At 44.3% G+C, this 27,200-nt stretch overlaps 1 protein-coding gene across 1 annotated transcript in view; it reads left to right on the forward strand.

Moving 5' to 3' along the window:
- Nucleotides 1–20,806, forward strand: part of SNX24 (sorting nexin 24) — a 157,913-nt gene extending 137,107 nt beyond the window's left edge. Inside the window, exons 4-7 of the mRNA XM_045081416.1 lie at nucleotides 11,512–11,606; nucleotides 13,048–13,080; nucleotides 13,576–13,640; nucleotides 19,278–20,806. Coding sequence (XP_044937351.1) covers nucleotides 11,512–11,606; nucleotides 13,048–13,080; nucleotides 13,576–13,640; nucleotides 19,278–19,345 — 261 coding nt within the window. The 3' untranslated portion in view covers nucleotides 19,346–20,806. The remainder of the gene's footprint in view (nucleotides 1–11,511; nucleotides 11,607–13,047; nucleotides 13,081–13,575; nucleotides 13,641–19,277) is intronic.
- Nucleotides 20,807–27,200: the final 6,394 nt, after the last annotated feature.

Consider the following 27,200-nt stretch of genomic DNA (forward strand, 5'->3'; position numbering starts at 1 on the left):
AATAAATAAATTAATTTTTAAAAAAAGATTATCAGGGATTGGATCTCTTTAATTCTTTTGGTGTCTCCCTCATGAGAATCAGAGGGCAGCTGAGCTCAGAGCTCATGCTCGTGTTTCAGAAGAAGATGGAGAAAGCGGGTGAAGAGATGAGCAGAAAGCTGAGGGAGAGCCAGCAGAGCCTGACCATTCCCTTTTGGGCAAGTTTTTGGATCTTTCCCAACCAACAACTTCCACGGGCATCTTCGTGGCTCTGTCTTTGTCTCCTGCCAAGGGACTTCGGAAAATGTTGAGGGGCAGGGCTGTTGTGATGGTTTTTTTGTTATTGTTGTTTGCTTTTTTAACCTTGGCTAATTGTCACCTGCCCCCCTCCCCCACCGCCCCAAACTGACATTGCATTAATAAGGAAGAAGGGAAGAGTGGATCTTGGGTAGCAACTGGCAGTCTGAACCATGGCCTCCAGGGGCAGAAGACTGAGCAGAGATTTTGTGTTTCTGCCTAAGGGTAGAGGAGCTTTCCATGCAATCATTCCGTTCTTGCTTTCTGGGGATGCCTGGGAGTTTATCAGAAAACACCTGCTGTAATGTGAAAATCTACAGGAATGGGTCTGTGTTTTTTGTGGAGTGTGAGTCCCTGAATGCACATCTGTAATTTAGTTCCAAGATATGGGAACATTTCTCTCGGTGTCAGATTTGGGAGAAGGGCTAGAGTAGAGAAGTTCTTTCCATGGACGCTGAGACCGGGGTCTTACTGGGACATCCTGTGAATGATTAACAGCCATGTCCACAGAGGTCTCCTTTCTCCTGCTCTTGCTATTGTATTCCGTCTTCCTTGGTGTGGTCCTGCTGGGCTTCTGTTAACCCACCAGTGTGTTTTCGGTGAACAGCTTTATTGACTGCATTTTTGTTGTTGTAGCCAAGAGGTCAAGGGCCTCTTTCCCCCTGTCTTTATTATTTGCTGCCTAGATGTGTTTTTAACTTTGGACCTTGGAGCTGTGTCCACGAGGGCCACTTTCCATTGTTGGTATCGGTTCTCTGAGGACCCGTTCCTGCATCTCAGAGCAGTCTCTGCTCAAGCTCTCGCCGCTTCCACGCAGGCTTCCCGCTCAGTCCCATGCATCACATGTTGTGCTCATCCACGGGTCTGAAATTCCCGTTAAACACTCAGTGTAACACAGTAACTGTAGCATTTAAGCAGGAGATTCAATGCAGTATACTATTTGACAGATACATGATCAGATTAGGAGTCTTCATGTAGATATACAAACCAAAAAAAAAAGATACTTGCCCGGTACCCTATGTCTGAACTACTATGCCTGCTGTAGGAACGTTGAGATCTAGGAATCCCTCATCGATCTGACTCCACCACCTGAAAACCCCAGTGCTGGAGCGGCTCAGAGTGTACAGTACGTGACGAAGGAGAATGCTGAATAAACCAGAGGGATAAACTAGGTAGTGGGAGGAACATTGAAGGGACTTGAGAGAGCAGATTGTTTTCAAGCTCTTTAAACACTTTAAAAACATCAATTCATCAACATGCAGAGGCTATGCTAATTGTAAATCTTTCATTAAAAACCAGTCTCCTGAGGCTGTCTCCAGCCAACATCTTACAAGCCCAGTTCTGATTACTACTTCTTCCTTAAAGTAGTAAGATCACCTTTCCATAAGCATATCCTCTGATTTGTATTTAAATGAGTGTTGTACCCCCGCGTCCCCATTATTTGAATTCCTAAATCCATTTTGGTTTGCTTTGTAATAAGCTGTTTTGTTCAAATGTGTTCATAACTTCTGTGGTCTTAACTTTGGCCTTAGAGGCAAGAAGTTAATTTATAACAGCTTTTAGAATTTGTTTTATTTGTTTGTTTTGTTTTGTTTTTATTGGATCATCAGGGAAATGCCTGATAAAATTCTGTTGTTATCTGTAGTCTATTATTGAGTCAAATTATTATTCAACATTTAACTAGGTAGTTGGATCAGAAGTACATAAAATGTGGCTTTAAAGTCTTTCAACAGTCAAAAAAGAATGGAGTTGGTCAGAGATTGTCAAATAGATTTGGAAGTGTTATGAGGCCAGATCCTTTTGAAGTATGCTTTTGTTTTTCTTTTTTTTTTTTTTTTAGGTTTTGTTGTTGTTTAAATATAGGGAAGAGATTTGATGGAATTTATTGCCTTTCTTTGAGTTTTTGTATACTTTTAAGACTTAGTTGAGATGTTAAGATACATGTAAAATCCAAGGAAAATTGGGAATGTATTTTAAAGGAGTCAATTTCATAGGCACCTTTAAATTTATCTGTGGGATAAATTAAATTTATAAATACAGTGGGAAGATATATATTGGGAAAAACTAGGATTCTGGTTGAATTCACTAAAGAAAAAAAATCACTAGGAAAAGAACAGCACAGTGCTGTTGCGTATGCTGTAAATATCAGTAAATACTTATGGAATGAATAAATGAATGAATGAATGAATGGAGACTTCAGTTGAGCAGTAGTTTTGGAGCTAGAGAGCTGATCCTGACTGCCCTCTGCCCTCTGAGAAAATTTGCACAGGTATTTAGCCTTTGCGAGCTCCCAATTTTTCCATCGATAGAATTTGGTCAATGATAGCCTCTCACAGTATTGTGAAAATCACCTAAGATAAGGAACTTGGCACAGAGTAGGCATTAAATAAATATTATTGTAGTTTTAAGCCATTTCCCTATTTGGTAGGTTAAAATTCTTGGAAGTTAGTATGACTCAGTCCACTATTAATCATCAACAGCGCATGAAATGATTCTGTTTTTTCCACGAAGATAACTTAGCCCATACCGAGGGTTTGGGGAACATTTCCTAAGGGAGGTAATGCTGGAGCTGTGACTTGAAGGCCAGGTAGGAGTTGCCCAGTTGAAACGAGGTAGGAAGGGCATTTCCAGTAATGGAGCCATACCCTTAGGGAAAGATAAGCTCAGTAGACTACTTCAGAAGTGTTGCTTGGAGAGATTATGTCTCACCCTCTCTTACAAGCTCTACTTGCTACAGTTGGGGGCAGGGTCCCCTGGCCCAGGATCCTTATCAGAAAAATATTTGAGGGGCGCCTGGGTGGCTCAATCATTAAGTGTCTGCCTTCAGCTTGGGTCATGATCCCAGGGTCCTGGGATCGAGCCCTGTATTGTGCTCTCTGCGTGACAGGGAGCTTGCTTCTCCCTATACCTCTCTCTCTCTCTCTCTCTCTGACAAATTAAAATTATATATATATATATATATATATATATATATATATATATATATTTGAGCGTAATGCTCCCATATATGCACATTTAATAATGACTTCTATACCCATGCTCCTTTATGAATCCATCCATCAAAAATTAGAAAAGATGAATCTGTTTATTTGTTAAGTGAAAATAAACAGAAAGTCTGATACCTGTTTTCCTGGATCATAGTTGATGATCTTCCTTAATTTCACACATGCCTCTCACCTACTTTAGAGACTGCTGGCCTAAGAAGAATATACTGGGCGTTGGCACAAGTTTTCCTCATGCTTCCCAATCATGTTTTATGAGAGTTTAAGGTTTATATTTTCAGTATCTGCTGGGTCTCATAACTTCCATTCTAAAAAGTTAACGTAATCATTGGCTCCCTGCTGAGTATATCCCAGGGATCCCAGTCAGGGATCTGTTTCCTAGGAGCAGAAACAGAACTACTCAGAAAGGATGTACCTTGAACCTGGGCTGACCTGTCCCACAGGTGAGCTCAAGAACCAAAACTACAGAACACAGAAGGAAATAAACAGCTGTGACTGAGAGTCAGCACACACATAACAGCAGGATTAAACCCCAAGAATTTGAAGGAAAGGACAATTTGATGAAAACCAAAAATTAAAATGGTGACATAATTGAAGGCATAGGGAAAGAGCTAGCATCAAAGGAAAACAGATGAGGCAGACGTGGAAAAGTACCAGTAGAAATGAAAACAGTCATTGACATTACCTCCACAGCTTGACTAAGAAGTGGTTTAGACATAGCCGGAGAGCAGATTTAATACGTGGTCACTGGTCATGGTGGGGGGAGGGGGCACTATTGCTATTTCAGTCGTGGTCAACATACCATTCAGATCATGTCACGTGTACCCAGGTTCCCCCACCTACCGCTTACCACTAACACCACTCACTGCCCCTAAATCCATGGAGGAGCAAGAGCCAAATCCTTGACATGACCCAGAAGCCCAGCCCAGCCTCTCCGGACCTGCTTTTTTATCTTCTCAGGCACAGCCACACCAGCCATGGGATTTTTGATACCATCAATGGTTCCACCATTCAGTTTCCTGGGCTTTGCGTCTGAACTATATGTCATTCCCTCTACGCATCATCTCGCTTGTCCTCCAGTTCCAGGATCACCTTGCCAGGGAAGCATTCCTTCTCCTAACGGGTTCATACAGTGCTTCCTTACGAACGTTTGAAAAAACAGCTAGTTATGTCCCCGCGAAGTCCTGATTTCAGTTTGTAACCCCACATTTATGACTGTGGTTATTTGAACACCGTTCATTTTCCTCACTGGACCCCACATCCTGAGTGGGCAGGACCATGTTTCTTTGGCCAACCACCGCGCCAGTGGTTGGACCTAGGAGGTGTTAGATAAATGTTCCAGCAATACACAGAACATAAACTTTGATGTTAAAATAGCTCAAAAGATGGTTGATGTTTCTGTTTCTCTTGTTCCATAATTAGTTTTGTCTTTTTAGTTATATTATCAGAAACGGTATTTCTTCTTTCAAATCTATCTTGAGCCGTATGACAGTATTTCTTTGCACAGACTTTTTTTTTTTTTTGCCATTTTATATAGGCCCTTGTCAGCATTCAGCTTTTGGTGCAGGTCTTCAGATTCCTTGCAAGATAGACCATAAAACCCTAAGAAACCACAGCAGCTGAATTCGTTGAATAGTGCAGTTTTTTCCAGGCACAGAATTAGGTGCATCTTAACAATGGTGTCACCTACACACGGAAGGAAAGAACGGGGCATTCTTCAGATCCACCTATGATTTGGACTTTTTAGGTGGCCATCTGACTTTTTAAAAGTATTCCTTTGATAACCTTACTGTGGCTCATTTGGTGAGATTGTGAGCGAGGGCAGGGGCCGGGGGTTGAGCAGGAGCCTGCAGACTGTGAAGGCTCTGTGCACCGGGAGCCTTCCGTCCCTGAGGACAGGGACACCACCGCCCACTTACTTCAGTGAGGAGGCATTGATTTTCTCGCTCTCTGTTCTTCACTGCACCTCTGAAGCAGGTGTGCTAGGAAGCAGCTTTCCTGGTGGGCAGAGGAAAAACCGTCATGAACTTTGTCACCCCCGCGATCGGGCATTTCAAACCCAACTAGGTAGAAGAGGAACAAGGCTTTAAAGACTCCTGAAAAACCTCCCAACTTGCTTCAGCGTTCTGGGCCGTTGTGACAGAGAGGTTCCCCACAGTTTGCAACAATCCTTGATAGACAATGGGACAGAAATGTGTGTTTTTTTTTTCTTCTTTCCTATTTTGAGGAGAGAATAAAAGGATCAAATCGGTGAAAACAATGCAGCTTTGCCCAGCAGTCTGGGAAGGTTAGCAAAGTGGTCTTGTCCAAGTTTCCAACAAGATGTTCCGTTCCTGTTATAATTGGCTGCTGGGTAGGTTTGGACCTAACTAGAATGCCAGCGTTCGATTTTACCGTGTCCTCGGTGGACACGTGTCACCGTTTATGCTCGCCTTAGTGACAATTTTCTAAAATGGAAACTCGTGGGAAATCATTACAGTGTTTATATGTCTCCCTTGTCGGACGGCGTTATCCTGTGATATTTTACCAGTGTTTTCCACTGCATGATGGCATCTAGCGAAGGTTAAGGCAGAACAGGTCCCTCTGTAATTTTGTGACTGCATTTTACTTACTGAAGAAGAAAAGATAACTGACAATTAAGTATTTGGGATGTCACAGAAAGAACATGTGCAACTAATCAATGGTATCCTTTGGGAACATGATTTTATAAAGCTGATAAGGTAGAAAAATCGGGATTTTGTGATTTGTGTTACATGATGATAATTGCACCTTTTCAATAAAAAAGACATTTCTCCTCGAGTAAACATTGAGCTTGCAGTGGATGCCGGTAGAAATGCTCTTGTTTTTCTGCCCCCATCCAGGCAATTTTTTTGGAAATGTTGTTGTAGACCAGAAGATTTTTTTCAACATTCTTTTAGAGTGATGTTTCTGAAGGAATATCTGGTGTGTTTTTAAGGAAAGTCATTTATTATCTTGAAAGCAAGTAACACTATATGAAGAATGATAATTATTTTTTGCTTAGTACAAGGTACGGTTTCCTAGTTTTAATGTTTATCAGAGTTGGATACAGTAATAACAGCCTGTTATATAGTATATCACACACTTGTTACAGTTCTTTATTTAACCCCATTTCTCATGTGCATCTTAATAATAATAATAATAACCTGGTTTTTAGTCTTCATTACTCCCAAGGGATAAACATGGAAATTTCTTTGATGCATTCTTCCGTTTGTTCTTTTGCTTCTCCCATGTGCATGTGTATCAAAGAGCAACTAAAAGACATTCAGAACCCAGGCTTTTTTTTTCTTCCTCTTCTTCTTCTTTTTTAAGATTTTATGTATTTATTTGACAGAGAGAGACAACAGCAAGAGAGGAAACACAAGCAGGGGGAATGGGAGAAGGAGAAGCAGGCTTCCAACTGAGCAGAGAGCCCAATGCGGGGCTCGATCCCAGGACCCTGGGATCATGACCTGAGCTGAAGGCAGATGCTTAACAACTGAGCCAGTCAGGTGCCCCGGAACCCAGGCTTTTCTAGAAGCTCTTGCAATGCAGGTTTTCCCATGCGTGGGAGACTTTCTCTTGTTTTTTGCAATGGCTTCAGTTAGATATAGACACCTTCTTTGCTGGCTAAGACATTCCTAAGTTACTGTCCCAACAACTTGGAAAATCTCCACTCTCCTTAAAAAACATTAGTTAACTAAAAGACCATGCTCCTGGGCCCTGGAACACCTCATTCCATGCTCAGTACCTGCTGTTGGGGTGACCTCTTCTAATAGAAATGATTTTGAATCTTTTCATTTTCATTGCTCCCCTGTAGGCCATACTGCATTTATTCTTATTTCTCTTTCTTTGGGGGCCAGATAATATTGCATTAAGTGCAGCAAGAGGATTGCTCAGCTCATTTTTCTATACCTTCCAGAAGCAACACTTTTGCTGACCTACCGCTTGAGACCAACAACACTTGTATACAAACAGCTACTTTTCATCTCACACCTGGGTACTTAATTCTGCCTCATGTAGTATTTGACTCAGGACTTAACACCTGTAAAATATATATTTTTTTAAAGATTTTATTTATTTATTTGACAGAGATCACAAGTAGGCATAGAGGCAGGCAGAGAGAGAGAAAGGAGGAAGCAGGCTCCCTGCTGAGCAGAGAACCTGATGCGGGACTCGATCACAGGACCCTGAGATCATGACTGAGCTGAAGGCAGCAGCTTAACCCACTGAGCCACCCAGGTGCCCTGTAAAATTTAATTTAATGGGATTTTTTTTCTGATTTTTTTTTCTCGAATTGGTCATATTCATTTTGAATTCTGATGTTTTACTATATAAATTAGTTGTCCAGCCATGGGTCCAAAGTTGTATCTAGTGTCGGAACTCTACCATTAATTGATTAGACAGTCTGGGACCCATCACTGCCCTGTGTTTCAGAATGCTCTTCTCCTAATAAATGTAGGGTACTTGTGCCTCCTTGGCTGGACTCTGACCTGGCAGTGATAGACTTTATTTATTTTTTTTAAAGATTTTATTTATTTGAGAGAGAGATAAAGAGAATGAGAGGGTGAAGGTCAGAGGGAGAAGCAGATCCCCACTGAGCAAGGAGCCCGATGTGGACTCGATCCCGGGACTCTAGGATCATGACCTGAGCCGAAGACAGTTGCTCAACCACCTGAGCCACCCAGGGGCCCCCCTGGCAGTGATAGAGTTTAAATAATATTTTCTCCATGTTTTGCTAACTTTGGGAACCATCAACAGTAGCCATGAATATGATTGACTGTCTAAATTCAATGCAGTTGTAGATTTTTGACCTACCTGAAAGAATCCTGCAGCCGGGTACCCTCCGGCCAGACACGTATTTTCAACCACAGCCCGGGGCTGAAAACACTAATGAATTCCAGTCACAAGGCACCACACACTCCAGTGGGGTCGTAATTGACAAGAAAGGTAGAAATCTACAACGGGTAGGGTTTGGGGGGCTGGCTGGCATCCAGCACAGGCCCAGCAGTGAGGACTTCAGGCGCCAGGCAAAGCAAAGAGGGTGCCCAGCAGTGTTGCTGCCGCACTGAAGCCGAAAGCAGGTGTCCTTGGCGGGGCTGTAAGGGCTCTTGAACCCTCTGCCACCATCAGCACAATTATGTATGGATGCATATTTTTCAGCCAGCAAGATTCTCAGCTTTTATCCATTTTCCAAAGGGATCCATGAATCATAGAGAATTAGGAAGCCCTGTTTGCTGGATGGACAATAATCCAAACTTCCAAAACCGATAAAATAGGCTGTTGAGGATTGATAGAACAAAGAGATTGTAAGGAAACACTGAACATTTATTGAATGCTAAGTGTGCACCAGAGACTCTTGCGGACATTGTCTTACCCTCACAGTGACCCCACGAGGTGGCCGGGGGTGTGGGAACCCAGCTCTGGCTCTAGAGCCCTGTACTTCCTACCACACCATCATGCCTCTAAAAAATGGAAATGACTAACGAGTGAAGGTTAATAAAAAATCATGGTACGCAAGCTAGGACAAAAGGGAAATAGGATTTGACATTCAAAATATAATTTATATATATTTGTATTTATTATATTTATTTATATAAATTTTAATTTGTTTGTTTATTATATGTTTATATTTATTTACCTGTTGGATAAAGTTGGGCAATTAGACCAGACCAGGGTCCCAAGAAGATGGAGTGGACCAGGGTGCAGCTTTAAGAGGGAGGGATCTTCTTGAGGGAAAGCTTCTCAAGAAACAGGAGAAGATGGGGCGCCTGGGTGGCTTAGTCAGTTAAGTGTCTGCCATCAGCTCAGGTCACAAACCCAGGTTCCTGGGATCGAGCCCCAGGGCAGGCTTCCTGCTCAGTGGGGATCCTGCTTTTCCCTCTCACCACACAGCTTGTGCTCTCTCTATCTCTGTCTCTCTCTCTCAAATAAATAAATATAGTCGAACTGTAAATCCTGAAATCCATATTGGTGACTTTCTTATGAAAAATATTTGAGAATTTTCAGGGAACATTCAATGAAAATTCTCACAAATTTCTGGAGTTATATATATATATATTTTTTTTTTCTTTTCTTTTCTTTTTTCCCCCAGTATGTCTTACCTAAAAAAATGTGATCATCTCTTTGGAGTGTTTCGTTCGGGGAGGCTGGACAGGATTAATTCCCGTCCTGGTGTTGCAGTGTAAACAGCTTTTTGCCTGTCTTTTGTCATTAATGATCATGCTGTAGATGTAGCCAGTGCATTGTAAGCCGATCTGTCAAGGCAAATAAACAATTCACCTTGTTAAAATTCCCTAAATCTTGCATTAATAAAACCAAACTAACCCCCTGAACACTCAAGAGATGTCTTCCTCCATACTGCGGTGATGGATGACATGTCTAAGGATCCTGGAAATTAAGTAGTTCAGGTCATTAAAAGTGTCCCACACTTGTTATTGATTTAATTTATTTTAAAAGGTGGGGGTGGAGATAAGAGTGTTACCCCCCCATTATTTTATTTTTTTTTTTAATCTGAAAGCCACTTGTACACATAATGAAAACTATTGCCTAGGTGAACAGCTCTGTTTTTGTTACAACATTAAGCTTTATTATTCAAATAGGTGTTGTGTCATTCTCCTAAACAATGTCAAGAAACATGGAGATAATCATTACAACTTACTTTATGGCAAAAATTCCCTGGAGCTTCATATATACAGTGATTCTTACAATCCTTGAGTTGTGGGCACTGAAATAATGACCTTATGGGCACCCCCTCAAATTTCTCTGAGTAGATGGAAATTCAGAAGGTCAGTGAAAATAGTAATGAAAGCATGCCTCTAGGAAGAAGAGCTTTTTTCTATTTTAATGCACTTTTTTTGTTTCCCTACCTTCTATTGCCTTTCCTTAAGCCTCAGTGGGTACCATCAGCTAGGTAAGGAATAGGAAGAGACTGAGACAGAGCTGGGTTTTCAGATGACTCCTCTCCAGAAACTGAACATCAGGAGGCTTGAGCGCTGGTGTAGCTTGGGGCTCAGCCTGCCTCCCTCAGTCCATTCACATGTCCCGAACTGGGTCACTATTTTAAAACTCCGCCAGAGAGGGGACCACGCAGTATGTAAATTATGACAGAAAGCAATAGGCTATATAGAATCGCGTATTTCAGAATATCCATAATTTGACCTTTTGTCCTTGGTGCCTCATGCATCACATTGCATAGCTGTGCCTGATCACGGTGTGGGTGACGCCTCAGCATCCCTTCTCATCGTTCTTTAAACCACACGTGGGAGGAGGGCCACGGTAAATGATAAAAATGACCTTTGAAAATAATTCTCTTACTTTCCGAGACTATCATGCAATCTTTGATGTTTTTTCCATGGTCTTCATAAAAATAATAATAAAAAAAAACTGGGGGAGAGTGGTGGGAGAGGGGGGCGACTGTTTAATCAGAACATACACTGGGGCTCTCTTTTTTGAAAACAGATGCCCATGAAAATGCACTTGCACTTGCGTGACTCGGAGAGCCAAGAGCAGGCATGGTTATAACATTGTCCCAGCTCTTTAACAGAGCTCCCTAAATGGAAGAACCGTATAGATTTTTTTTTTTAAGTATATACACTGATTTACACTTAGGGGTAGAGTTATTACTGACCCTTTAAGTGGAGCTGTCCAAAGGGCCATAAATGTCACTTGATCCAAATGCCGAAAGCGGTGATAGCCAAGGGATCTTGGCTAAATCTTCCAGTTAAAAAAGCCATGTGTAGTATTTTCTAAACAATGTGGTCTCTTGTAGACACACACACACACACACACACACACACACACACCACCCCTACCCCCGACCACTTAATCATCCAGTAAGGAAAATTTGATGCACGTTTCTTAGCAGTATTATTGATGCTCCCAGGTTTTTAAAATCCTCTCCTCAGAACCTCCACGAAGGCAAGAATTCTGTCTACCCGGTGGCCAGCTGCCTTTCCTCCTAGTCAGCATCTGATGTGTGCTAGATGATCCACAAATGCTGGTTGGATGAGAGGGTAGATAAAAAAGAGTATTTGGGAACACTGAAGAGTGTGCCTGTCTCCTGAATTCTTGGTGGATGAGATGGGGACCACCTCCTCCCCCACCCACCCTTACAGACTGTGATAATGATGCTGCGAAGAACTGAGATGGGTGTTCATGACTTCTGACATAGTTCATTTGATGATTGGTTGCTTAGTAAATTTCGCTTTCCGGATTCTCTTTTCTCCTTTCACAGGCTGTCATTTTGGAAAATGAAGAGCTTCCCAAACTGTTCCTTGATTTCCTAAACGTGCGACACTTGCCCTCGCTACCAAAGGCAGAGAGTTGTGGGTAAGAGGCGTTGTTCCCCTATCGGACGTGTATCTGAAACTACCCTACAGTTGCTAGTTGGCCTAACCAATAACCACTGCCCCCCACCCTTGGGTGGTGCTGGAAGGGCCAGCCTGGTCACATCGGTTCTCTCCGCTGGGACAGCACTCCCTCGCCCCCTGCCTGTGGTCAAAGGAATTCCTCTGTGGTCTTCGCCGGTATACTGCGGCCCACCGGCAGGCTCAGGTTTAGACTTAAGGAATTGACTTATTAAAATATGCTGCTTCCTGGAGTGATGTTACATGGTGGGAATTTTGAATCTAGATAGCCTATGGAGGGACTAATAGGTTTTTTTGTGGGTACTCGAGCAAAGTCTACATGCCTGTGCATGTGCGGTTACATCATCTAAGAGCTGTGAATGACCTTGGAGGTGATATTAGCCAACTCCCTTATTGTTGACCTGAGCAAGCTGGGACACAGGAATGAAGTGTCTTTCCCCAAATCTCTCATCTTGTAGCTGGCAGAGCCCAGGCTTTCCCACGTGAGCTCTTTTCCCTGCTGTCTTTCTGCCTCTCCCACAGGACCTTCTCATGTGGGGCTGTAGCTCCCAGTCCCCGTGTCCCAAGAACCAGACATTTGCTATCACCATCAGTTGGGAAGTGTTCTTCTGAAGAATGAACTCTGAAACAAGCCCCTTGCCCAGCTCTGGGCACCTGGCTCAGGTTGAGCTGGCCTCTGAAGGCCATCAGCATCACCCCTGACATATCCAATCCATTTATGGGGAAACACATCATTACAAAGACTCTGCAAACCCACGCAGGGGAGGGGGTTTTGTTCATCCTCCTGCCACCTCCAGAGCCCCCCGAAGGACGCACACTAACTACAAGATGGTCATGGGGACCACACCCAGCATCGGGTTAAAACCCGGCTGTCTGCGGGAGGAAAGGCTACAGACCCTCAGCCCTCCACCCCGCCCCCCACCCTGGCAGTGTTGCTCAAGGCCCCTTTCCACTCACCCCACAGCAAGAATTATATACTGAGCTCACCAAATAATAGGCATTGTCCATGTGGCCTGTTCTGACTGAGTGCATTTGCTAGGACCTTGGGGAATGTTTTTAAGAAGAGATTTTAGGAATGACAGAATGAAATCTTAACTCTATTATAGAAGCCTGAAAGTAAAACCATAGGGTTTGTAAGTGATCCTCAAGAAAACTGAAGTTCAAGAATATGGCGGTCTTAGATTCTTTAGAACGAGGCATCACAATCACTTCTCGGCCTTTTGGCTAAGATCAAGTGTAGAATGTAGTCATCAGTCATGCTGTGGCTTTGTCAAGGCACCTCTCTTTTCCTAATGTTTCCCAATTTAGAACTTTAAGAATACAGACTTTTTTCCTTGGTTTGCAACAACATTTACCCAACTGACATGGTCTTCCTCTTCTTCTTTTAAAAAAAAAAATTCTAGATCTTTTGATGAGACGGAATCTGAAGAATCAAGGTAAGAACTAATACTAGTCAATCAAGAGTTACATGAAACCAGAAACAGGACCGTGGTTTTGCTAAGTGGTGAATTACTGTGGCGTAAGTGTATCCCGTCACAATCTTCTTGATAATATGTGTTAGGCAGTTGATTTACAAATATGTGATAGAAAGTGAGAGAAGTCACCAGTTATATTGAACCCTACATTGTTTTATGCCAGTCCTAAGAATACTATTTTATCAATCATTGTGCTCTGAAATGGTGCACTTTTCATCAGTGATTTGTCAAATAGATGGTATACCCATTTCAGATTCCTCAAAGAGATGTTGAGAAGGTGAACGCAGGGCTGGTTTGTTCCCTGTAACTCTGCTCACTATTATTCACCCACGCGGTGAGATACATAGACCTTGAGATGTCCCCACACAGCAGTTTGATCCCCTCAAAGCTAGTTTGTAGTGTTTTCTGTTTACCGTCGTCCCCTGATGCTGACATGCCTGTTCTTGACCTTTCCAGCAAACTGTCCCACCAGCCCGTGCTGCTCTTCCTCAGGGATCCATTCGTCTTGCCTACAGCCAGCGGTAATCAAACCTGTCATCTGCTAACAGCTCTTTACTGATCTGACCCTGCACCACATAAACCACGTTTTTAATACAGGTCTAACAGAGTGACATTGGTCCAGGGCTTAATAATCTGCCAATAAACCGGCGCTCTTGGTGTCGGAGACATTCAGAATTTTAATTGGGGCAGGCCTTTCTGCACGAAATGTGATTTTTCTTTCTACCTGACCAGGCAGTTTTGAATGAGAGTAATAAAGAGGAAAGATATTTATTGGCTTTTCTTTTCTTTTTGTTTTTGTTTCTGGTGGTGTTATGTTTTGGTCTCTGCTTGTTTTTTATCCAGATGATAAGGTTTGAGTCTAAGGCTCTGGTTCTTGTTTTTTTTTTTTTTAATGCTTTTTCCCCAAAGCGGTGTATCTATATTACATGTATATCTTTACTTCTGTTTAGGTTATAGCATCTTAGATGGTCAGCTGTGCATTTTTAGAAGTTATATACTAAAATAGAATGAATTTATGCACACATGTAATCAATATTTTATTTTTAAAGATTTTATTTATTTATTTGACAGATCACAAGCAAGCAGAGAGGCAGGCAGGCTCCCTACTGAGCAGAGAGCCCATTGTGGGCTCGATCCCAGGACCCTGGGATCATGACCTGAGCCGAAGGCAGAGGCTTTAACCCACTGAGCCACCCAGGTGCCCCTGTAATCAATATTTTAGCCTGGGTCCTCTCTTTATGCCAAGAAATTTGAATTCTTCAGAGTTCCTCTCAAAATGGCCTGCTCTACACCTCCTCATGAGTGCCTTCTCAGACGTTACTCCTTTAGTTTTATAATAGCCTCATAAAATAGGCAAGGTGGGTATCCTCATTGGCTAATAAGAGAGTTGGAACCCCAGGAGGTCCCCAACTTGCCTGGTGTCACATGGCTGATGGGCAGACCCCCTTGGTGCTTAATTTCTTTACGTTAATTGAACATTCAGCCCTTATTAGTAGGAGTAACTAAATAGCAGAGCAACTCAATGGCAGTAGATAAGTGATTTGTTGAAACCGTACCTACATTCTGACAATAAAACCCTATCACCAGCAAGAGAGAGGGGACCATTCTGTGGCAATGGCGCGTGCACGGAGATCAGTGACTTAGCTGGCAGCGTGAAGAAGGCAGGCCAGGACCCAGCCCAGCTCCGTGGAGGGACCATTCTTAGCACCCTGATCTGAGAGAGCTGACATTCCTTTGCAATATGGGAATATGCTCTCAGAGTATGTTCCCTGTACAGCCCTTTCCGTAAGACATAATTGCCTTTCTCTAGCATTTGCTTCCTGTGTTTTAAAAAAAAAAAAAAAAAAAAAAAAAAAGGCATATTATATCAGTTGACTTTAGGTCAACAACATGTTGCCTCACGTAAGCTAGGCTAGATGAAATGGGCGATGTTCTGTAAAGCATTCTGTTTCTCTTCGGAGCATGGTTCTACTAGTGCCCTGTACGGTATAGTACTCTGTGCAGGTATGACGGACGGTCAGAAGTTTCCGGCATGGGCCCGACGCTCCTGTGGAGGTGGGGGAGCACGGGCTGATCGCTGTGAAGCCTAGTGGCCAGGGTGCTCAGGGGTCAAGGAAGGCGTTTTATGATCCTTGAGTCCGCATCGTCCCGCCGACTGAGCTGCGTGTGCTGTGCCCCTGGTGGGCAGCAAAGAACAGGAGGCACTCAGGGTCGAACTCCAGGGGCAGATACCTGGAGCAAGAAAGGGCAAAAGTAGGGATCCTTGGTAGAACATTGGCGTGGACGGAGGACTCGCGCAAATGGGGGATAGCAGTTCAGAGAGGACACAGGAATCACGGGTTTTATGGACAGGATGGCCCCAGGCGGGGGAGGGGCGGGCACCAGATCCGGTTTTGGTGCAGTTTGGCTAACCCACCTTCCTGAGTCGGATCCCCGTTGTCTTACAGGCGTGACGCAGCTGATAGGCTCTTGCAGATCTTAAGCTTTTAATCGAGAGGTCAGTTTTACTGGCATCGCATTTCTGGGTTATTTAGGCCTCTTAGCAAAACGTGGGGATACTCTTCCAGAGGATTCTGACTGTGGAAATACCATCGCAGGTGACCTGACAGTCAGACGCTATCCTCCTATAAAATGTTAATCATCAGTCTTCTCTGAACATAGGCTCTTTGGCCTGAGTTTTAATTTCTCAGGGGAATTCGGAACAGCTCTCGCGCTGGTCCCCAGCATCATCTCTGGCACAGCCACACTCCAGATATTTCTCCATCAGCTTTCATCAGACCTCCCATCATCTTTGGCCACCATTGACCGCTCTCTCCCCTGGGCTTTCCCACTCTCTTACTTTTCTGCCCATCCCGGGCAGCCTACCGGCGGGCTCTCATAGACCCTCTTGTCTTCTCCTGGGCTTTCTTTCAGATCAACTCCTTGCTTGTGGTCTTGATGGCCTTGTGTATGTGTAGCTGGGACACCGTCTTGGGTTTCCAGCCCCACTTTCTCTCTGAGTTGGACTCTACCAGGCTCTCATAGCCCTTCTAAGAGGACTCCCTCCTGTGCTCTGCCGACTTCTTTCTGGGTCTCCTAGGTGTGCACTCCGTTCCCCCTCAGGGCACTGCTGTTTCCCCCCCCCCACCCCCCGGAGCCCTCTTCTCGTCCCCACACGGGCACTGCCTCCGCACCTTCCAGGAGGAGCTTGAGAGAGCCTTTGCCCGCTCTGCTCTCAGGGGGCTCTCAGGAGTCTCCCCGCCCCAATCCCATTCCTTTTTTTTTTTTTAGAAGGTCCACGTAAGCATTTACCAGCATAAATGAGAACCAACAAAAGACGACAAGTAAATCTTTCCTCAGTCACATTCCTTGTCATCCCCTCTCAATGGGAAAGAAAGGCCAGGGCAGTCTTCAAGTAACAGCGGACGTGGAATTAAAATCACACGTATGACAAGACCAAAATCCAAAGTGTAGCATGGAGTGGAACAGATCAGGGAGAAAGTGACCTCTGATAATCAGCTCGTTGGCCGCCAGTCGGTGGACCTGGTCATAAAACACCTCTGTTCCATTCACGTGGATCATTTCCTTCCTTTCCTGTCGTGATGACCCACACGGTTCCCTTATTCTCTCTCTGTCATGTTCACCTTCTGAATCTCCGGCCTCTGCTAGTTGCTCAGCACTTGCTGGACGGTAAACACACAGCGCCTTGGTCGGCCATCTTCCCTCTACCGGGGATGCCCGTCGCCCGGACACCCTCGCACGTGGCCACCGCACCCTCCTTCCCCTGGTATCTGCTCGCAGAGGTCTTTCCTCACCTTCCCGTCTCCTCACCCTCGAGCCTCGCGCCCTGCTTCAGTTTTCCCCTTTATTTATCCTTCTGTAGACTTATTTCTTTATTTGGGAGACAGAGGGAAAGAGAGCAGGCTCAAGCAGGGGGAGGGGCAGAGAGAGAATCTCAAGCAGAGTCTGTGCAGAGCGTAGACCCTGATGCAGGGCTCCATGTCACGACCTCAGGAGGGCGACCTGAGCCGACATCAAGAGTCGGACGCTTAACTGCCTGAGCCACCCCGGCACCCCTCGCCTTGCGCTTAAACTACTGCTTGACCTATTCAGGTGGTATAGCATTACTCAGAGTAATTAATGGTATTTTCTCCTCTTCATCCTTTTCCCCCAAACTTACTTAAATTCCTTTAAGCTGAACATGCTGATGATGTCATCACACTAACCTTCAAACAAACTGTTATGTTTTGGCTGGCAGAGAATAAATACCCACCTGCTAAGCACGTCAATGTGTTCTCTTTGGGCAAATAATTGAAAATTGATCAATATCTCCACTGACGGCTCTTGGTTTCAGTACACTTCTGTGGGGGAGGAATTCTTTTAAAATTCAAAGGAACTGGGGCACCTGGGTGGCTCAGTGGGTTAAAGCCTCTGCCTTCAGCTCAGGTCATGATCCCAGGGTCCTGGGATTGAGCCCCGCATCAGACTCTCTGCTCAGCAGGGAGCCTGCTTCCTCCTCTCTCTCTTCCTGCCTCTCTGCCCGCTTGTGATCTCTGCCTGTCAAATAAATAAATAAAATCTTTTAAAAAAAAAAAAATTGAAAGGAACTTTGGAAAATCATTGTTCTTGATTGGGATGAAAAAATATATAGGTTTAAGTCCTACTACAGATTATTAAAGATATGTTGCATGGAAAATTATGTTGTTTCATGCTGGATTAAAGCAAACACTAAGAAATCGAGTGTCATCACCCAGAAGTCATTGAGCTGCTTGTGTACTGAAGATATGTTTTAGGCATAGCTCATGGGTGTGTTCATTTGCTTGTGTCCCTCCTAGCGTGGAAATCCCATGGTATGGGCAGGGACTATTACTTACTTCTCTTCCCAGTGATTATACCATACTTGGTACGTGATGGTAGCAGGTACTAACCATGTGCCCAGCACAGGTTCAAGTGCTTTGCTTCACCCTCCAATTTGTACAACAACCTTTCAGGCAGGTACTGTTAGGAAACCCCTTTACTCCTCAAAGGGAACCCACCACCACTTTGAACTTGTCCCTCTGTATTCTGAATGGCAGCCAGAGCCATCTTTGCCAAACAGGATTTAGTTCTGTCACTTTGCTTAAAATCCTTGCGGGGGTAGGGGGTGGGGGTGTTGCTGGTGGTTCTCCCTGCTTTTTAGACAAAGCCAGAATTTCTGGGCTTGCATGCCCCAGGCTTCCTCTCTCACTCTCTTATCAACACTAACCTCCATTCTAGTCTTTGAACTTTCCTGACTCCCTCCTCCCTCAGACTGGTCACCTGCCTTGCCCCCCCACCAATCTTTCTGCCCTCCCTTTGCACATGGCTTTATGTAGTAGGTACTGTACAGAGGTTGGGTTCATAAGTGAGTGTCCTAGTTTCTGTCTGCAAGTATTGGACCAACTAATTTCCTTGCATAATAGCGATATTTATTGAAAGTGGTGGGCTTTCATGTAAATCCTAGATATAATTAATTACCTGCAGATTGAAGTTAAGAAATTGAACTTCTGGGTCATGTGATGGTTGGGGTTGGCCCCATGCAAAGTATCCTTTCATATTTTACCTCCCCTGATAACTGGAACGTGCCCCATTGGACGCACGCCTCCTCTAAAAACGTGGCTCGTTTTTTCCTGACGGGATGGCTTTCTTCAAAAGGTGCCCTTTTCAGTTAGGAAGACCGCCCCTGTTCCTCCTGCTCCCTGGATGCGTGCGCCACGGAATGACCGTCCTCAGGACAGCTTGGACTGAACGCTGCTGTAAACCACAATGGAAAAACTGCAGCCAAGTATTCCCAGTAGAAATCTTGGAATTCCTTCAAGTATATTGAGATTTTGTTAGAAATTGAATTGCCAGTGTAATCCATCTTCCTTGTGAGAAAACATTCAGATAAAGAGCTGGGGCCTAGCAGCATTAACCATTAGAACATCCCCTAAATCAATAAGCTACAAATCTGGCCGTGCATTCCTGCAGAGCCTGGTCGCGCACCCAAGCGGCTTTCGGCCGCGGCGACATGACAGATAGCGTGTCCTCAGCGAGAGCAGGCTGCAGGGTGACTCGGGTCCCCGAGTTGCTGGGGGCCTCGCCTTGTACCGGTCTGCAGAATGCAGTCGTTGCTTTTTACTGCTGTGCCTAAGAAAAGCCGTTTTCCTTTTGTTTTTCAGATTTTCCAAATGTGGTTATTGAAGGGGTCCTCCATGGGGTATTTTACCCCCATCTACAGCCCAGGTAGAAATCCTCCATGGCTAGAAGAAGCTGAAGCGGGTTTCACGGAAATCAATATCTGCCAAATTAACCTAAACTCTATGACATAACAGCTCTAGCTAGCAGTCAAATTCACAGCCCCAGCTTAAGGCAGGGCAGGGACATTTCCATTAGAATGGTGCTTTTAAAAATAGAACCTGAACCTGGGCGGTGCTGAGGTTAAGGCCAAGTGTTTGAGACATAGAAGGTAACTGCCAGTTTCGAAAACTGTAGGTGGTGGCGGGGAGGGGCAAGTGTAACAAAACAGAAGTTACTCTGTGCTTTAGTTGCACTGTTTGCTGATTGAACATCTTATCGGGAAGCATGGCTGAGACCTATCTGCGTTGGTAGCTTTTTTTGTTGTTCAGATTTTAGGATGCCGGTCTTTTCATCATGAGATTTTCTCGGTCAGTGATAGGTACATTCCATGCGAGGGTCACAGAAACAGCCTGTGCTCGATGTGAGGACGGACCTAACTGGAAATTAAACTATGCTGACGATGTTAGGGCATTTTTAAGACTCTTGTCTTTGCGATTCACACGGCAGTGGAGTTGCTTCATACCCAGGGCTTAGCTTCTAGTGTCAGGACCTAAGATGAAATGGAACGTGGAGAGCGCCTCCTTGACAGCCGTTTCAAAAGGCGCCTTATGGGAAATCTGCGCATCCAACACAACCAGGTTTTCCTCCGGTGTTGGAAGAAAGGACAGTTTCTTCCATTGAAGACCATTTGACATTGTCGGTGTTCGTTTAGGGCAATGTTGCATAGAACCGCATACCTTTCAACACTAGAATCAGTCACCCTGCGCTCTCCAGGATGCTTGTCTTCTGAGAGACCGACGTGAACTGACTTTACCTGAGGAGAAGCCACAGTGGTAGCGCTTGGTTTCCTCAAGGTTCTTCAACCCTCATCAGGGATTACTCTTTCATTCAACTGGTGAGATTTTCATGGGATTCATTGTTATTTTCCTTATTGTTTCCTTTTCGCTGACCTCCTATATGGAATTGATGTAAGTTCAACGAATGAGCTGACCCCACTGTACATCTCACTGACATTCATATTTTGAGTAGTAAAGGACAAAAGCATATATACAGACTTTATGTATGTGCTGGATGGGGGCATTTCGTCGAAAACTGATTAATAGCTAGCCTATTTATGGTTATTCATTTTACTAAGCATCTGTGTGGGAGAAAAATATTTGGGTTCAAAATGAATAACTAAATCATGGTTTTTGGTTAGGATCTAAATATACGGGTTTCAAGCCTGCTGCGGACTTTGAGAGATAATGTTTATGATAGATGTGTTACTTCATGCTAGAAACAGGCAAGGACTCTGTAATCTAGTGTCATGAATCAAAAATAACTGAATACTCATGTGTGGGAGATATTTTTTAAATGTTTTGTTGTTAGCTATTTTGAGTTAAATAAAAACAAAGAATAAGAAGTGTTTGAATTTGTCTTCTAGGATTTTACTGGAAACACAAATTGTGTCTTGTCTTTTTATACACACACACACAACTTCTCACATACTCATAGGAGCTTATTTCTAATCTAAGTATTAAGTTACCTCATCTTTAAGCCAATAAGTACTCATTCAATAGGTGATGACTTACAAAGAGGGCAGGATTTTTTAAAAGATTTTATTTATGTATTTGATAGAGAGGGAGAGAGAGAGCACAAACAGGAAGAGCAGCAGGCAGAGGGAGAAGCAGGCTCCCCGCTGAGCAGGGAGCCCGACAAGGGACTTGATCCCAGGACCCAGAGATCATGACCTGAGCCCAAGGCAGTTACTCTGAGCGACCCAGGCTCCCCAGGAATTTTTTTAAATATAAAAACCAAGCATTTTTGGTGGCACACTGCTCAGGAAATCTCTTCTGAGGATTTTTTTTTAGCGATGACTTTTATTTATTATTTAATAATTTTTAATATGTAATTTCATATTCCATTTCACTTCCATTATAAGAAATAGAGGCCACAGTAGGTATTTCAAGCAGAGTGGACTAATAAGAAACTGGATGCTCGTAGAATCTTTTGGAAGGATGAGGAGAGTGAACTCCTAGGAGATAATCCAGGAGTGACTTCTGGAATCCTCCAGCAACATCTGGTACTCTACCTGCCAGGAGAGCTACAGCCTCTGCCTTAAGTAGGAATTCAGGGAGGCTGAATTCAGGAGGAATTAGGAGGCTGCTCCTGGAGCTGCTGAGGTAAAGAAAAAAAAAAACACCACTGCACCTATGATCCAGCTACCAACAAGTTCAGGAAGTCACTGGGACCACCTTAAATGCCTCATAGCAGTACCCAGGAAGCTGGGGCCTGGGCCTGGAACAGTGTCCAGCTGATTGCACCTACACCACCATTGCCTCTGAACCCCCATGGCCCTGCTTGCCCACAACTACAGCCTATGCAGTGGGAAGATGGTGTTCACCCACTTCCATCTTCTACTCTTATCTCATGAACGCACATCCATTAGAATCTTGTATCGATGCCCAGCTTCAAGGGAGTCTGGAAGGGGCTGGAACTTCCTGGTCGCTGAAGTTCGGGAATGGACATTGGAAAGACGATGGACTATATTTCCACAGCTGAACATGTAGTAGCATATGAAAGGATCTATAGAAAAGGAAAATCTCCCACCCTGTCTCCTGTATTCCCACTCCCGCTCTCGCCACAAGCAGCTGCTGTGCTTAGTTTAGGTGTGTGTTTGCAGAGAGAGTTCAACCACATGTAAACAAATAATGGATATTTAGTGTACGTGTTCCAACCCCCTCCCACCCCCCACTTTTTTAATAGAACGTGGATTTTTCAAAGCACGGATTCATAGACAATAGAGCAGTAAAGGGTAGAGGGACATAAACAGAAAAAAGAGAAGGAAAAGAAACCCCATTGCCACTGGAGGTAGGATGTGGGGACAGCATATCTGCTGTGCTCCTCCACAGTGCATTTGGTGGTGTGCCTGGGCTTGGTCTTTGATTCCCCCAGGGCTTCATGCAGAACCCTTCTTTGGCCTCGCCTCCACCACACGGCCATTTCTGGACCAGCACCCCTGGTGTCCTTTCTCCCTCAACCCAATGTTTCAAACAACTGACCATCTCTACAACCCCGATAATGCTGACCATCCCAACCTGGGAAGTCTGCAGTCTCATTTCACTTCGAAAAGCATAGAAATCTCATGATCACAGTTCAGAAAGAACAAATGGCTTTCATCTCCTTGGTAATGGTAATGGCCACACAACGTGTTTGGCCAAGGATGCCGGATGCCGGCACAGGCATTAGGGTGGCAACTCTCAAAAGCAGCCAATGACAAGTGTCGGCGAAGATGTGGACACCGCAAAGCCCTCCTTGCTGGCAACGGTGTAAAATGGTGCATCCTCTGCAGAACGGTCTAGCAGTTCTTCCAAAGATGACCCTGTGAGCCAGCAGGTCCCCCTTCTGGGTGTATACCCGAAGGGAGCCAAGTCAAGGGACTTGAACAGATCATTTGCACACCCCAGTTCTTAGCATTGTTCACGAACACCAACAGGTGGAAACAATGCAAGTGTCCATCCGTAGATGAATGGCCAAACAGAATGTGGTCTGTGCTTGGAATGGGATGTTACTCAGTGCCCAAAAGGAAGGAAGTTCTCACACATGCTATAGCTTGGGTCAAAGTGAAAGGACCACTCCTGTGCGATTCTACTACTATGAGATACCTACAATAGTCCAGCTCCTAGAGACAGAAAGTAGAACGGTGGTTGTCAGTGACTGGCGGAAGGGGGAAATACACACTGATTCAGCAGGGGAAGATGAGAAGGTTCTGGAGATGGGGGAGACAGGGATGCTTGGATGATAGTGTGACTGTACTTTACGCCACTGAGCTATACTCTTTGTAACGGTCAAAATGGTAAATGTCGTGTCATGCATGTTTACCAAAAAGCTTTCCAAGTTTTACTTTTTAAAGGATTTTAAGTGAGTATGGATGTAATACACTAAAATGATATCTGCCGGGGAGCAGGAGGGATTTGGACACACATCCTGGGTGCCATGCTCCTCTCCCTCACAGCCTCTCCAACAGCAGTTCTCCCTCAGGGCTACGCCGGGTCTCTGAATCACTAAATCTGGGGTGGGTAGGGGCCTTTCTCTGGGTACTTCAAAAAACAACCGAGTTGATGCCGATAATGCACATATGGTAGGAACCCCTTTTGGGGGGATGTGAGGCTGTAAGACGCTTTACAAACTACTCTTCTTTCACGGCTGCTGACTTTCCTACCTCCTGCAGGACCCGCTGTGAAGAGAACATCCTTCGACTCCCGCAGGAGGCCACAGGGAGGTAGGTGTACCTCATAGTCCTTTAGAGTGTGTAACACACGCACTGCAGACTGGGCGACTTGTGAACGGCCTGATCCATTTCTCATGGTTCTGGAGGCTGGGAAGTCCAAGCTAGGGCCCATGCACATTGAGGGTCTGGTGTGGGGTGATCTTTCCTATGTCCTCACATGGTAGGAAAGGGGTGAGGAATTCTCTGGAGCCTCTTAGAAAGGCACCCATCCCTTACTATCTCCTAAAGGTCCTACCTCCAAACACCACCACACTGAGGATTGCGTTTCAACGTACGAATTTGGGGCTGGTGGGAGGGACACCGACATTCAGACAGCAGGACTCTGCAGAAGCAGCAAGAGCGACAGGCACCTGTGAGTCGTGGTCTCACTGATGCTCTTGTTGAACATGTATTCAGTTCCTCCTCCATGCCTCCGAGCTCCCTCACCGGATTAAGGCACTGTGTCAGGCATCTAAAGAACAGAGACAGAATCATTGCTTTTTTTGGAATTTGGGACCATTTACTAGAGTGTCTTTCTGTTTAATTGCATTGGTTATGAAGTTCAGGGAGTAAGGCTGTCTTCTCCAGCCTCTCCATAGACACAAATTTGAAGCTGTCCTTTTCATCCCGGCTTTGTTGCGGTTTTCATCCTTGATGATAATTACAGATTTTGAATTCTGCAGCGGAAACCCAGGGAAGAAGCAAACACTAACTCAAAACTGATATTTCTGCAACATTTGTGTTTCCTGCCCCGGGAGCATGTGTAGTGAAAGTCTGAACTCTGGTGAGGATGAAGAGACATTCATTTTCGTATGAGGGGGAGCAGGGTACATTGAAATGGTAAACCTCTAAAGTCCCTAGAATTAGGTAGAGAAGAATCTGGTTTTATATCCTAAGAGTAGAACTGTTAAGTATGACCTCTAGAATGTGAAACGTTTTCTGTCTTCAGGACTCTCCCGTCATCAGTCAGAGAGACACCACAACAGTGTCTCCAGCTTTGACCCTCTATTTGGATACTCCTGTGTGCTGAGCTCCTACTGAGTGCTACATAGAGTTGGATAGGGTTTTTTTCAGACCTCATCCCAGTATAACTTCACAAACTTTTTATGAGCTTTCATTGAAAAAGAAAGTAAAGTTCAGAGGGATTGGTAAGTAGCTACTACGTCTGAGTGCCACTTTGGGTGCCGAGAGGTACTAGGCTAAATTCTTTCCATAGATTGTCCCACTGAAGACTCACGACATCTTTATGAGGTCTGTATTCTTACCGTTCCACTTTTACAGAGAGAAATGAAAGCTAGAAAGACAAAAGACCTTTGCCAAGGCTACCAGTTAATAAAAGAGATCACATTTTGAAACCTTTATCCCCCAAATTTAGGCTCATGCACTCCCCCATCAGTTTCCCAGTACAGTGGTTCATATTTATGTACATATTTGAGCCACACGTGAGTACTCTAGTGGGAAAGAGCTGGGCGTATAGTGGTTGCTGATCTTTCTACAGGACGTTGCAAATTACCAGGCGCTTTCCCCTACCACGTGATGAAACCAGGCTCTGTGTGCCCAGCTGCAGCTCCTCCTGCATCTCCCTGTGTCCACTGTCACTGCAGGCTGATCGGCACACCAGAGCCACAGGTGTCTTTTTCAAGTGTCCATCAGATCCTGTCACCTGCTGCCGATCTTCCAGGAGCTTCCATTCCCCACGTAAAGCTGAAATTCCCGCCACCCTCTCCAAGTTCCTCCTTCAGATATTCATCCCATGGTGACACTGGTGTTTCCGTCCCCAGAACTTGCCAACCCTAGTCCTTCCTCAGGACCTGCTGGTCTCTGGCTGAAATAGACATTCTCCCTTGGGAAGATGGTCATTCTCAAACCTGCTAGGTCTCCGCTTGTACCTCCCCTCCCCCAAAGAACCCCTCTTTGGTCACGCCAGTCTGCACCATGATTTTTAAACATCCCTCGCACTGAAGTAGAGTTGACACACACTAGTTTCCAGTGTGCAACATGATTGAACAATTACCCAGTCCTCACCATTTGTGCAGTCACCATCTGCCACTGTACAACCTTATTACAACATTGTTGACGCTATGCCCTGTGCTGTACTTTTCATCTCCGTGACTTACTTATTGTGTAACTGGAAGTTTGTATCTCTGAATCCCCATTACCTACTTAGCCCATCTCCCCACCCCCTCCCCTCTGGCAACCGCCAGTTTGTATCTGTGAGTCTGCTTGTGTGTCCGTTCATTTGTTTTTTGGTTGCACATGTAAGTGAAATCATGTGGTGTTTGTCTCTCTCTGACTTCTTGTGCATCAGAGCAAACTATTACTTCATAGCAGTTTTCATCATCTGTAATTATCCTGTTTGTTTATTTGTTGACTTTCTTTCCCCTGCAAAGAACTTGAACTCTGTGAGAGCAGGGGCATCTCCTGACTTGTTTCTGCTCCTCCTTCAGTGCGGGGGGGTCAGTAGATCTCAGGAGACACTGTTGAAGGAGTAGGTGCCCAGTGCCCGTGTTCCCAGTGCCCAGCTCAAGGGCAGGAGAACCTTCATAAATGCATGTGGAGTCAGTGACCGTGAATGAGGATTTGCGAACATCTTCCCCAGTTCCTGTAACATTTCATTACGTCCTGATCTGAAAACAATGATTTCCTACAATTGCTCACTAATTTGATTGGGTTAGGTAACTACACACTTGGGTGATTTCTTAAACTATCCTACTTAATAAATGATGAAGCTAATTCAGTGGTTAGAAGCCATGTTTGGGAGATGCCCTAGGGCAGTGATTTTCAAAGTTTGGACCTGGAACCAGCAGTACTGGTATAACCCAAGAACTTGTTGGAGTATTATTTCTTAGGTCCTGCCCTAGATATACAGACTTCGGTCACTGCTCTGAGTGTGGGGCCTGGAGATCTGGTAAGCCCTTCAGGTGATTCTCAGGCACAAGGAAGTCTGAGAACCACACTAGGACATTTCAAATTGTTTTCGTAATTTTTTTTGTTGCCTTCTATTTTTAAAAAAATATTTTATTTTTAAATGTTTTTTTTTAATATTTAAACTTTAAAAAAATGTTTTTAATTAAAAAAATAACCTCACTATTTCTAGGGGGAGCAGACACAGAGTCAAACATTGTCAGTCTGGCTACAACAGAAGGCTGATGATACCTTTAGGACAACAGTCCAACCCAACAGCATCTCCACAAAACTGATAAGGTATTTTAAATGTAGTAAAAGATAAGAGCTGTCACACTTCGAAATTATCTTCTATCATATGAACTTTTATATCTGTTATTATGGTAATTTTTCTTCATAGAAGGCAACAAAATGTTTTTCTAAACCCTTGGTATCTTTCTAAATTTCAATCTGAATTTGAATGTGACTTTATGGAACTTACAGAATATTATGCTATTGGATAGATAAAAATCCCTGAAATTTGTCATTATGAAGTGTGTTCATTGCTATGAGGAAAAAATGAAAATTGACTTAAATTGCAAGGAAGCTACCTAATTTAGATCAGGGCAGGGCAGAAAACTCCTCTGAGGAAGTGGCATTGAACTTGAGACCT

The sequence above is a fragment of the Mustela putorius genome, unplaced genomic scaffold (genome assembly GCF_011764305.1).
Source record: "Mustela putorius furo isolate JIRA1106 unplaced genomic scaffold, ASM1176430v1.1 tig00000561_pilon_pilon_pilon, whole genome shotgun sequence".
NCBI lineage: Eukaryota > Metazoa > Chordata > Mammalia > Carnivora > Mustelidae > Mustela > Mustela putorius.